At 41.8% G+C, this 14,108-nt stretch overlaps 1 protein-coding gene across 2 annotated transcripts in view; it reads right to left on the reverse strand.

Annotated features, from left to right (window-relative positions):
- Positions 1-14,108, reverse strand: part of KIAA1549L (KIAA1549 like) — a 207,620-nt gene that overhangs the window by 75,557 nt on the left and 117,955 nt on the right. For both annotated transcript variants that reach the window (XM_043549158.1, XM_037899872.2), the window contains 4 exons: positions 13,439-13,572; positions 6,381-6,543; positions 1,927-1,986; positions 250-401 (listed from right to left, as the gene is read on the reverse strand). In XM_043549158.1, coding sequence (XP_043405093.1) covers positions 250-401; positions 1,927-1,986; positions 6,381-6,543; positions 13,439-13,572 — 509 coding nt within the window. The remainder of the gene's footprint in view (positions 1-249; positions 402-1,926; positions 1,987-6,380; positions 6,544-13,438; positions 13,573-14,108) is intronic.

Genomic DNA, 14,108 nt, shown 5'->3' on the forward strand with positions numbered 1-14,108 from the left:
AATATTTCCTACTGCAGAGCAACCACTGTCTATTTCCAAAGAGAAAAGAAACATGAAAACGTGCCTGACTTTGGAAACAGAAACTCCTTTGAGATGACCTGCACAACTCTCACACTGGTTTGGTATTCATGAATAAGAATGTCCAAACTCATTCCAATTAACTATTTTGCACAGCAATCCATGCAGTATCTATGCATCCAAAGCCTTTTAGAAATAGTATCTGGATACAACTTGTATCCTATTGATCACCTGCACAGTGTAGCTGCCCACTGTAGTAGCACGTTTAAATCGCCTTCCTTGTTGATGGGACATCACGAACAGTGGGGCCAGCCGCTGCTCCATTAGTCTTGCAAAGCTTTGGTTGTTAAGTCCCAGTAACGTAATGTCGACCCCTTGTATAACTGTGGCAATAGAGAAAATCTCATATCAGCATGGATGGATTAAATAATACATGGCTGCAACTGTATGTGATAAAGATGTACAAGCTAGTTTAGAAGATAAACAACCAGATAACAAATTTACACACTCTAAATAATTTCCATTGTGGGTATAACATGACTTTCTGTTTCCAGCCACTATACAGTTTTTCTCAGATAATCTATCAGCTACATTTCTACACACAGAGAATAAAATCCTCCAACAGTTGTTCTCAGCTTTTCGGTTTACCAATAGGTCTTTGAGTATCTCTACATCTACACCAAGCTTCAATGCAAAATAAAAGCAAACCCTTAAATGAAAAACATAAGAACGGACAAGCCTTAAGAAGGTTATCAAAGGACAATTATATGCATTTGTCAGGTAAGGGGACAGTTTTTCATCCAAGGGTCTGTAAATCTGAAATTGAAATTCTACAGGATTCAGTTTGACAAAACATTCTGTGTTCTAGGGCATTGAATGATTTGTGAATACACGTTTAATTTAATAAAGTCCAATAAATTGTAAAGCATATACAGTATACTTTACACAATTCATACATGTTCACTGTATTTTTGAAGTCATTTCAAAACTTTAAAGGGCTTACCCTTGCAGTTGGAGTTATATTTTAAAAAACTAGAATATCTGTAGTATCCCACTGAAGTCAATAGGAGTTTTGTGTCTGCAAGAACTGGAGCATCAGGCTCATTGAATCTGATCCAAAGCCCTCTAAGGTCAGTGGGAGTCTTTCCACTGATTTCAATGGGCTTTGGATCAGGGCCGTGATGAATTGCAATAATCTTTTACATAAGGGTAAGTCTTCATCTCAAAAACATCACAACATAACATAAATAAGCAGAACAAGGATACCAAATCACAGGGGGTATACAATAGAATTTGATCCATTTCATGTAAGGTTTCATTTTATTTTCGTTTTTGAATTAATAGTAAGGATTCCAAGTACTGACACAATGATATTGTGAAATTTAGTTTTCTATTGGATCAAAGATGCCAAAAAAACATTACTGGCCCACCTATGACTTCTAAGAGTAAAAAGGATTCTCAGTAGGAGTGTGATATAGTGAATATGATTACACTGTAAATACAGTATTGTGAAGATCGTTAGCATTCTCTGCTGATGTACTAAAGTTATATAAAGTTCAGATTCAGAAACTCTTGGATCCAGAGACAGCAAGTGAGTCATCACAACCTTTGTTACATTCTACAATATTCATTTTTTTTCTGGGCTTGAGTCAAACCTCTTTGAATTTTAGATTTAAATCCAAGACCTATATAAAAACCAGAAATCCTGAGACAAGTACTAGACACAGGAGACTGCCACCACTGAAGCTGGAAAAAATCACAGCTGTGCCTGCCCGGGAGTAGCTATAAATAGGTGAGTAGTCCTGCTATATGCAAGGGGACGTGTTCAGTACGACTACTGTTCATTTTCGTGTGAAGTCACTCACTGGTATGCTTGCAGGACTGAGTTCTAACAATAGAAAAAAGTACCTGTAATCACCCAGTAGTCTCTAGTAGTTTCTGAGACATCAAGGTTTGGATACTCCAAAGCTTAAAAAAAATTAAAAATTATTTCATCATATTCCAACATCCAACACATTATACATCTCAAAAAATATAAAATTAACCAAGCACTAGGAAATAAGGCTAAAGTTGGCTTTGCCACAAGCCCCACGTATGGGGCAAAACATTAGTGTGCTGTCCAGGAGCAGACCTGGAGACACAACAGAACTCCAAGGGTCACCATCTATTTCCCAATTTGTCCCTTGCTTTGTGGGAGTGGGGCAGCGGTCAAAAGTACACTATGCCAAGTCCATTCCTAGCACAACATACATGCCCTGGTGCAGCTATGCCAGCTGGCATATTGGGAGGGGATGGAGCCAAGGCACCTTCCATTCCAGAGACACCATCCTTGCTCAGACTTTTAGGGACATTTATGAAAAAATTAGGGACGAATTAGGGAGGCTGCTTGGAGCAGCAGCAAATGCCAAAGGTGTGAAGCCAAATATACAAAGGTGGTCTGGGGTACTGCCTTGAACGCTTGTGGTGCATTTTAGATGCAATTTCTGTGCATGGTAGAGTAATAACAGCGGTAAGCTGAAGTAACATTTAGTAACATCAACTTCTGTGACCAGGAGTGACCATGATATTGGCCGTATACTCACTCCTTTGCAAGCACTTCTGACACCATTTTGCATGGTTTTTTGTTTGTTTGTTTGTTTTTTGGAGTTTTTGGCTGATTTTGTCCCTGGGTTGGGGCGCTGATAAGAGGCAAGCTGTGGCAAGTTTAAATGGGTTGGGGCACAGGATTCACTGCCCAAGCCACGGGCTGCATGTTGTGCTCTAACTACCCTTTGTGGACCTGCTGTCATGCTCTAGATACCTATAGCGTGTTAACGTTGTCCAGCAGGTCCATATGATTATGGAAAATTAGGGTGGGCTGGCACCTCTGCCATTCTCTACTTTCTCCTGCTCACAAATGCAGAGGCTCTACATAGGCTGCTCTTCCTACATGGGGAGCCTGTGTAAGGGAGTAAGGGGACATTTAGTGCCTCCTTATTCCCCTGTGCAGCTTTACAAGCCAGGGCATAATTTGGTGCTAAATAAATAATAAAATAAACCAGAGTCTGATTCTACTCGCCCTACTCAAATACACATTGAATAGAACCCCACACATCACGTAGTCCTATTGAAACCAATGATTTCAGTAGGACTGCTCATGGAGTAAGGTACTATTTAATGTAAGGCTAGCAGAAGCTTATCCTAAATAAACAATATATAAAAATAATGTATTTAATATATATATCAAATATATCTGTTTGTGTGTGAATTATAGACGAAACAAACAAAACTGACCCTTTTTCACATTGCCAAACTATATGGCATCAAACATTCAGTGTATGAGGTTAATATGCCACCATTCATAGTATTATATATGCTGAAATTTACTAGATGGCTGTGAGAAACTCATGTTTTACATTTTGACCCACTTGCACTTTTACATCTCAAAAGTGCTTTATAATGGGAATTCACGAGCAATTAATTCACAATCTAGATCTGCAGCTTTTTCATTAAAAAGGAAAATGTGGAAAGGATTTAATCTATGGCATACAGCAGCTTTAGTTACTGTAAAATTTTAGAAAACAAAATAAAGTGATTTGAAATATTAAACTTTGCAAAGCATCTGACTATACACAGTAATTACTTTTTATAAGGAATTGTATCACTGCTTACTTTAACTGTCGCCTTCCTCTTTGTACGGCTGATGTAAACGTAGAGCAACAACTATAATTTTACATTCAGATGGTTGAGCCAGATAATCGCGTCAGAAGTATTGGAGTGTATCACTCTAATGCCTCCTTCCTATTTATGAATCAGGCATTGAGTCGTTATATGTTCCATGGTCTGTTCTGGGTGACCACATTCGCACACTGGAGAGTTCTTAATTTGTCATTTGTGCAGCAAGTATCCACATCTGCCATGATTTGTGCAGATGCTGTTCAGGGTTCCTTGACCTGTGCATGTATATGATAACTCCTGAAGGCTCTGAAGGAACCACTACAGCCTTCTGGGAAATAATGAGTTCTCACAAAGATAGGAATAGTTACCTGGTAGACTGATACCATTACGGTGTCAAGTTAATAAGCACAAAACAATTTCCTAAGTAAATATTTACAGAACAGTCAGTATCAGGCTGAGGCTATATATTTTGCACGCATAGCAGGTTCATCAGTCAGCTGCATACCTGCTGTGGGGTGAATTTAACCAAGACCTGCAACTACTCTTTGAAGCCACTACATGGCGTGCTACAGTAGCACTAGCTAAGGACTTTATCATGCCTACTAGGCACAGACCTGGGCTGGGGGCAGTGAGGAACTGCATTACCCCATGGGGAGCTCTGGCAGGGATTCTGCCTCAGTGAGAGAATGCCTTTCAGAGGTCCCTTGCACATGAGGAGCATGCCTGCTGCTATACTACCTTTGTGGAAGGCAGCATACTCCTCTCCCTTGCACACCAATCCTGCTGCGGAGGCTGGTTTGAAGAGAGGGCCAGGGCCTTCGTCCCAACCCCTCTGGGAGCTCTCTGTGCACCAGAAGTAGCCCTGAATCTGCAACAAGCATGTGGAGTTGTGTCAGCCATGCAAAGAAAAAAGGCTCCTTGTGCATGACTCCCCTTTCACCTGCATAAATTTCATAATCTGGAACTGATAAACATGTGAGCAGGCCGATGCTGTGAAATTGTCCCAAGATAGAATTGTCTCAGGCAGTCAGAGATGCAGTACAGTTAGTGATGCAAAACTGTACAGTTTCAACCACAGTAATTCAGTTCCCTGCACTGCAATTGGTTGTGCTGGGCTAATTTGCACAATCACAATATGGTTATTTCTCAATGGTAATCCACTATGTGAATCCCTGTACTCTGATTTCAGAGTAGCAGCCATGTTAGGCGGGTTAGGCTGCTTCTCCTGGCCTACTCGCATTGGTGAGTGAGCAGTTACTCATGCAAATGACTTCAGGGGGATTATTTGGAAGAGTAACTCATCATCAGTATGAGAAAGGGGGTCAAAATATGGCTCTATATGGTTATTTCTCAAGAAGGAAGAAAGGACCAAAAAGGTGATTTAACATTTCCCTGACTTCTCAAGTGTGACATTTTCTGGCCTAATGAAACAGTGTTGTATTACAGTTTCTAAGGATTTTATTTTAAGATACAAACTCCAATAATTCAGAGGTAGGAGCAAAAAGCTGTGCTTAGCCCTACTCTGTTAGGGCTAGTTATTGCAACACATACGGAATGGAAAATAACACACTGAGAATCCCATGAAATAAATAGGTCTGATAGGCTGGGTCAAAGACAGTGTTTGAGCCTTATCATTGAATTTCTTGGCTACTGTAGGCTTAAGCCAGACCTTTATTGTTATTCCAACACAGTCTTTAATATTTGAGAAGTGTATCATGAAGACTTATGCATAATAAGATCAACTGGAACCTGCCCTCTTTTAACTCAAGACCATTATTACATATTAACGTCCCCCCATTGTGTCTTTGTCTCCATTTACACTGATCTTTTCCTGTGAATAGCAAACTCGTAATTATACTGAGCCTAATTTCACAGGCTGAATTTAAATGATCAAGCAAAAATCCCCATAGCCACCAATATTCTTGTGTCTTCACTCATTTTATGGAAATCAGAATATTACATGGGTCAAAGAAAATACATTCTGTGCGTACTGCCCTGAGGCATGATTTTCATCAATTCACAGCATCCTTGCCTCTTCATAATACAGGGAAATAAGAGGCTGCATAGTATGAAATGAATACTTCATCCTGAAATATTTAAACCTTGTTTGTGATTTAAAGAAATGTCTTGCAAAGTTAGCATAAGACACTCGGAAATTGCACCAAGAGTTGTTTCAAATAGGTTTTCAAACACAGTTCCTCTGCTCTTCACTTCAAGGCCTTCACCCATTCACCACTCTATTGGTTTCAAAAGCACCTGGATCTGTTGACATTCAGAGCACTACAAAGTCCATCTATTTCAACAGGCATTTGGGCTCTAATTCTGCTCCTGCTAAAGTTAATGTCGAAACTCCCATTGATATAATGGTGCAAAATCAGGCCATTGCTGAGGGCTGATGCTTGTGGGGTAGAGAGAGAGCGAGGGATGTCTTGTTATGTTTTCTTGATTCAGTGCTGGCTTTATACTTGTGTGAGATCTGCTGCTGTTTTGTCACTGGGAGACGGGTGTGGGGAGGAAGAAGTTTTATGCATTCTTAAATATTTACCAGGGTTCCTAGAGGCTGGGATAGGTGTCTATGTAATAGGTTAAACTGAAATAAATAAATAAATAAATAAAATAAAATGCCTTTTAAATTTCCATTTGTTACATTTCAAAGTACCTCAAGCAGGATCAGCAAATCAGAACACTATAATGTAAGAGCTTACATTCTGCAATGGTCAGTGGCGGGTAGGTAAGGTAGAATCCCACCAGCTCAGCTGAAAGCTGATTAAGAAGGTAGCTGGAGATGGTGCCATTTAGGGCTGTACTTTGATTGCTCACCACATAAAACAGAGTGACCGCTTGGGAGACATTTGACGTGTTCAAAATCTGAAACAAAACAAAAGTAAAGAAATGGTGGGAGGCTACATTTCAACTCGTTAGTTCACACATTTTATATAATCAGTCCTAATAACAAATCAGAGAAATGCTGACTGTGATCATCATTTTCTGTAAAAAGGATGTGCTCTGTTTAGCACATGTAGCTTCATTACTGAACAGAGGCAGGTGGAACAGGAGTGGCCCTGAGTGAGGACCAGAAATTCTATTCCTGATTTTCAATGGAAAAATGGCAAAAATACAAGGAGGGTGAGACTGATTATTTGATAGATAAAATATTAAAAAGGCTTTACTCAGGGAAAGTGGTGTCACGTCCCCATCCCCCCCCCCCCCATGCGATCCTCAAGGGGGATCAGTCCCTTCTCTATCATCCTACTGAGGTGGCACAAATCTCCTCCTCTCTCTTCCACCTTCATGGGAAAAAGGTCCTCCCCTTTCTTTCTGATCTTACTGCTCTGTTGAATGGCTGTCTGCTCCCTTCCTCACCCCCATCTCTGAGCCTGCCTCTATCCATACTGTGACTGGCATCTACTAAGGAATATAGGAAGGGAAAAGGGGTGCTGAGAGAAGCTCCGTTGTACCTCCCTTCTCCTCCTATATTGCCACACATACCAGCCACAAACTAGGAGCTTATTGAGGTATAAAAGAAAAAAATGTTAACTTTACTGTTTTTATGTAGGTTTTGCTTTATGCTTATTCATATAAATCATCATTTAATTTAACTGCCTCTTTTTAGGGTTATAGAGTAACAGTCGTGTTAGTCTGTATTCGCAAAAAGAAAAGGAGTACTTGTGGCACCTTAGAGACTAACCAATTTATTTGAGCATAAGCTTTTGTGAGCTACAGCTCACTTCATCGGATGCATATTGTGGAAAGTATAGAAGATCTTTTTATACATACAAAGCATGAAAAAATGGGTGTTTACCATTACAAAAGGTTTTCTCTCCCCCTACCCCACTCTCCTGCTGGTAATAGCTTATCTAAAGTGATCACTCTCCTTACAATGTGTATGATAATCAAGGTGGGCCATGTGGGCCATTTCCAGCACAAATCCAGGGTTTAACAAGAATGTCTGTGGGGGGGAGGGGGTTAGGAAAAAACAAGGGGAAATAGGTTACCCTGCATAATGACTTAGCCACTCCCAGTCTCTATTCAAGCCTACGTTAATTGTATCCAATTTGCAAATGAATTCCAATTCAACAGTCTCTCGCTGGAGTCTGGTTTTGAAGTTTTTTGTTGTAATATCGCAACTTTCATGTCTGTAATCGCATGACCAGAGAGATTGAAGTGTTCTCTGACTGGTTTATGAATGTTATAATTCTTGACATCTGATTTGTGTCCATTTATTCTTTTACGTAGAGACAGTCCAGTTTGACCAATGTACATGGCAGAGGGGCATTGCTGGCACATGATGGCATATATCACATTGGTGGATGTGCAGGTGAACGAGCCTCTGATAGTGTGGCTGATGTTATTAGGCCCTGTGATGGTATCCCCTGAATAGATATGTGGGCACAGTTGGCAACGGGCTTTGTTGCAAGGATAGGTTCCTGGGTTAGTGGTTCTGTTGTGTGGTATGTGGTTGCTGGTGAGTATTTGCTTCAGGTTGGGGGGCTGTCTGTAGGCAAGGACTGGCCTGTCTCCCAAGATTTGTGAGAGTTTTGGGTCATCCTTCAGGATAGGTTGTAGATCCTTAATAATGCATTGGAGGGGTTTTAGTTGGGGGCTGAAGGTGACGGCTAGTGGTGTTCTGTTATTTTCTTTGTTAGGCCTGTCCTGTAGTAGGTGACTTCTGGGAACTCTTCTGGCTCTATCAATCTGTTTCTTCACTTCCGCAGGTGGGTATTGTAGTTGTAAGAATGCTTGATAGAGATCTTGTAGGTGTTAGTCACTGTCTGAGGGGTTGGAGCAAATGCGGTTGTATCGCAGAGCTTGGCTGTAGACGATGGATCGTGTGGTGTGGTCAGGGTGAAAGCTGGAGGCATGTAGGTAGGAATAGAGGTCAGTAGGTTTCCGGTATAGGGTGGTGTTTATGTGACCATTGTTTATTAGCACTGTAGTGTCCAGGAAGTGGATCTCTTGTGTGGACTGGACCAGGTTGAGGTTGATGGTGGGATGGAAATTGTTGAAATCATGGTGGAACTATCAACTGCATGAAAAAACTTGTACAGATACAGACAGACATCATCTTCCTTTCCAAATGCAAACAGATGGACATCGTAACAAAAGGACTGAAGGTAAAATATCCATTACAATCTACATACCACACAGACTATGCTGACAGCTTTGTGCCACACGCTCTCAAAGAAACTGCGGAACCACCTGATCAACATCCTCTACAGCAAACAGGGAAAGATAAAGAATGAGCTCTCAAAAATGGATACTCTCATAAAAAACCAACCTTCCACACTAACTTCCTCGTGGCTGGACTTTACTAAAACTAGACAAGCCATTTACAACACAGACTTTGCTTCTCTACAAAAGAAAAAGGACACTAAACTTTCTAAACTACTACATGCCACAAGGGGCCACAGCAATGGTTCCCTCAACCCACCCAGCAATATTGTTAACCTATCCAACTATACTCTTAGCCCAGCAGAAGCAGCTGTCCTGTCTTGGGGCTTCTCCTTCTGCCCCTCCACCCCCACGAACATGATACAGTTCTGTGGTGACCTAGAATCCTATTTTCGACATCTCCGACTCAAGGAATATTTCCAACACACCCCTGAACAACATACGAATCCACAGAGACCTCCCTACCAACACTACAGAAAGAAGGATTCTAGGTGGACTCCTCCTGAAGGTCGAGACAGCAGACTGGACTTCTACATAGAGGGCTTCCGCCGACATGCACGGGCTGAAATTGTGGAAAAGCAGCATCACTTGCCCCACAACCTCAGCCATCCTGAACACAATGCCATCCACAGCCTCAGAAACAACTCTGACATCATAATCAAAAAGGCTGACAAAGGAGGTGCTGTTGTCATCATGAATAGGTCGGAATATGAACAAGAGGCTGCTCGGCAGCTCTCCAACACCACTTTCTACAAGCCATTACCCTCTGATCCCACTGAGAGTTACCAAAAGAAACTACAGCATTTGCTCAAGAAACTCCCTGAAAAAGCACAAGATCAAATCCGCACAGACACACCCCTGGAACCCCGACCTGGGATATTCTGTCTACTACCCAAGATCCATAAACCTGGAAATCCTGGGCGCCCCATCATCTCAGGCATTGGCATCCTGACAGCAGGATTGTCTGGCTATGTAGACTCCCTCCTCAGGCCCTACGCTACCAGCACTCCCAGCTACCTTCGAGACACCACTGACTTCCTGAGGAAACTACAATCCATCGGTGATCTTCCTGATAACACCATCCTGGCCACTATGGTTGTAGAAGCCCTCTACACCAACATTCCACACAAAGATGGACTACAAGCCGTCAAGAACACTATCCCCGATAATGTCACGGCTAACCTGGTGGCTGAACTTTGTGACTTTGTCCTTACCCATAACTATTTTACATTTGGGGACAATGTATACCTTCAAATCAGCGGCACTGCTGTGGGTACCCACATGGCCCCACGGTATGCCAACATTTTTATGGCTGACTTAGAACAACGCTTCCTCAGCTCTCGTCACCTAACGCCCCTACTCTACTTGCGCTATATTGATGACATCTTTATCATCTGGACCCACGGAAAAGAAGTCCTTGAGGAATTCCACCATGATTTCAACAATTTCCATCCCACCATCAACCTCAACCTGGTCCAGTCCACACAAGAGATCCACTTCCTGGACACTACAGTGCTAATAAACAATGGTCACATAAACACCACCCTATACCGGAAACCTACTGACCTCTATTCCTACCTACATGCCTCCAGCTTTCACCCTGACCACACCACACGATCCATCGTCTACAGCCAAGCTCTGCGATACAACCGCATTTGCTCCAACCCCTCAGACAGTGACTAACACCTACAAGATCTCTATCAAGCATTCTTACAACTACAATACCCACCTGCGGAAGTGAAGAAACAGATTGATAGAGCCAGAAGAGTTCCCAGAAGTCACCTACTACAGGACAGGCCTAACAAAGAAAATAACAGAACACCACTAGCCGTCACCTTCAGCCCCCAACTAAAACCCCTCCAATGCATTATTAAGGATCTACAACCTATCCTGAAGGATGACCCAAAACTCTCACAAATCTTGGGAGACAGGCCAGTCCTTGCCTACAGACAGCCCCCCAACCTGAAGCAAATACTCACCAGCAACCACATACCACACAACAGAACCACTAACCCAGGAACCTATCCTTGCAACAAAGCCCGTTGCCAACTGTGCCCACATATCTATTCAGGGGATACCATCACAGGGCCTAATAACATCAGCCACACTATCAGAGGCTCGTTCACCTGCACATCCACCAATGTGATATATGCCATCATGTGCCAGCAATGCCCCTCTGCCATGTACATTGGTCAAACTGGACAGTCTCTACGTAAAAGAATAAATGGACACAAATCAGATGTCAAGAATTATAACATTCATAAACCAGTCAGAGAACACTTCAATCTCTCTGGTCATGCGATTACAGACATGAAAGTTGCGATATTACAACAAAAAACTTCAAAACCAGACTCCAGCGAGAGACTGTTGAATTGGAATTCATTTGCAAATTGGATACAATTAACGTAGGCTTGAATAGAGACTGGGAGTGGCTAAGTCATTATGCAAGTTAACCTATTTCCCCTTGTTTTTTCCTAGCCCCCCCCCCCCCTCAGACATTCTTGTTAAACCCTGGATTTGTGCTCGAAATGGCCCACATGGCCCACCTTGATTATCATACACATTGTAAGGAGAGTGATCACTTTAGATAAGCTATTACCAACAGGAGAGTGGGTTTCTGTGTGTGGGGGGAGCGGGCGGAGAAAACCTGGATTTGTGCTGGAAATGGCCCACCTTGATTATCATACACATTGTAAGGAGAGTGATCACTTTAGATAAGCTATTACCAGCAGGCGAGCGGGGTGGGGGGGAAGAGAAAACCTTTTGTAGTGGTAAACACCCATTTTTTCATGCTTTGTGTGTATAAAAAGATCTTCTATACTTTCCACAGTATGCATCCGATGAAGTGAGCTGTAGCTCACGAAAGCTTATGCTCAAATAAATTGGTTAGTCCCTAAGGTGCCACAAGTACTCCCTTTCTTTTTAGGGCTATAGTCAACACACAAAATATGTCACAGTATAGTCACTCAATAGAATTCTCTGCTCTGATCATCACTGGTGATTCTACAGGATATCAAACACACACAGGACTGTAATCAATAAACCCAACATTTAATGTATTTGTCACTAACGCAGGCTTTATAAGGATATGAGTACACTGCAATATAAGCCTGAGCTTGAGCTCAGCTTAAGGCTAACTCCCCCTTGCATCTACATTGCAATTGCTCAGACCCGAAGGCTGGAGGGTCTGAGCTCGAGTTAAGCCAGGACCCAGGGTCCAAGCCCTATTGTTTGGCAGCATGGATGCAGCCCTGCTTGACTCAGGTCCCAGGAGTCAGTCAGAAGTATGCCACAGTTCCTTGGGACAATTTCCATAGTCCTTTCTCTCCCAACAATCTGCAATCCACTCTACTGAAAACAGAAGCCAGTCCCCACCACCCGCCTCATGCGAATGGCAGAGTTAACCCATTCTTCTCTGATCACCAATCTGCAAGCACACTATCAGAGAGCCTCCTGGGTTTGCAATGGAAAGTGAACCTATCAAGCCTTTTGTAAAGCGAACTGCTTCTGGGTCACAGGAGCACAGCCAGATTTTGGTGAATCTCTGGGGCAAGGCCAGTAAAACTGTGGAAAAGCAAAAGCACCAGGAATGACCACGCGTACCAGCAGATGGATAAAAAGCTGGCAGCTCTGCAGATTCTCCAGACAGGTTATCATTGTAGGGAGCATAATAAGAGGCTGAAGAGTGAATACCAGAGAACCAGGGACAAGAACTGCACTTTGGGCAACCTGCCAATTACATGCTCGTTTTATGATTACTTTGACTAGGTCCGGGGCTCTGCGCCCAGCATGGAGCCATCCATGTTTCATGAGGACCTGGTGAGCTGGGATGGTGCCCTGCTGGCCCCTGAAGTCAGCATGGGAACTGATGGGAGCCCAGCACCAGGCTCCCAGTCAGGAGCATGAAGTGACTCTTTTAATAGAACTAATCGCAGAGGAGTAACTACATGAGTAACTTTAGGCATGTGAGGACTCTCCTCTCCCATAAATCTTTGTACAATCTTTGCAGGATCAAGCCCATGGTGCACAGGACAGATTTACAAACATGGAGCATATAGGACACAAAGAAAGGCGATTCATTCCCTTGGTTCTGATCCTGCAAACACTTACACATCTTTAACTTTACACACATGAATAGACCCACGGGGTCTTAGTAAGAGTGCTAGATATGACATGTTCTACACCTCAAAGTTCAATAAACATTTAGAGAAAAGTATCTTACACTTGATTATCGGAAGGAGTTTTGTTGGAGCTGACTTGTAATAAATATAAATAGTATTAGAATGATGACTCTACTTAAACCTGAAACTCAGTAAATTTTCAGTTCAGAAAAGTGACATGAATAATGGTTATTCAAATAATAAAACAGCTTTTCGTGCAACTGTGCTTCATTATCTTTTTTCAAAAATGTTGCATCCATAAGATCTTAGCAAAATGTAAAACAGCATAACTTAATATGAAAATATAAAAACATTTCCAAAGGAACTATCAAGTTTATTATGATGACATTAACATAATGTCTACAAGCTCTCTGAACAGCAGGGAATAATCATATGTGATTTAAAGACTGGCTAAAGAGGTTGAATTTTACCTGAACTGTTAAGTTGTTGCTAGTGTTTAAGACCTTTCTTTCAGCATCCTCGAATGCTTTTTGTAACCGTTGCTCCATGGTCTGAACAAACTTGCATGACTGTATGTTGTCTGTTTGACCAACAAACTGCAGCTCTAGAACAGGAATAGTATGTGTGTGTTTTAGTGAAAATATATTCCTAGTCTGCATAATTCCTATAATGAGTCACACCAAAATGATCGATTTAAGAAATTAAACAAGTGATAGTAATATCATGCGAGGGTTGCATATGTTTTAAAGTAGCATTATAAACCGTTCATCATTAAGATAGAATACAAGAATTAAAATCTGTGATTAAAAGCATAAATAAAAGTGATATGTAAGATTGTATGTTCTCGTTCAAAGGCTAAGGGACAAACGAAAAGCATTTTAAAACATGAATGATATCTTTCCTATGAGGAATCCATGACTTAAAGATTGTAAAGAAAAAATCATCATACAGATTCTCATTCTTTTTTCTCTGGATAATAGCATATGCAACAAGATATTTGTAATATTTTTCATATATTTATGAAATCTCTTCCCCTCCCCAAGCCCAGTCAGTGAAATTCAAAATGTGTCCTTACAGGCTGACCTGCTAGTGCAACACTTCACCTAGTATATGGGGAATCAGTCTGGAGACACAAGGTAA

Source organism: Chelonia mydas, chromosome 6 (assembly GCF_015237465.2).
Source record: "Chelonia mydas isolate rCheMyd1 chromosome 6, rCheMyd1.pri.v2, whole genome shotgun sequence".
NCBI classification, from domain to species: domain Eukaryota; kingdom Metazoa; phylum Chordata; order Testudines; family Cheloniidae; genus Chelonia; species Chelonia mydas.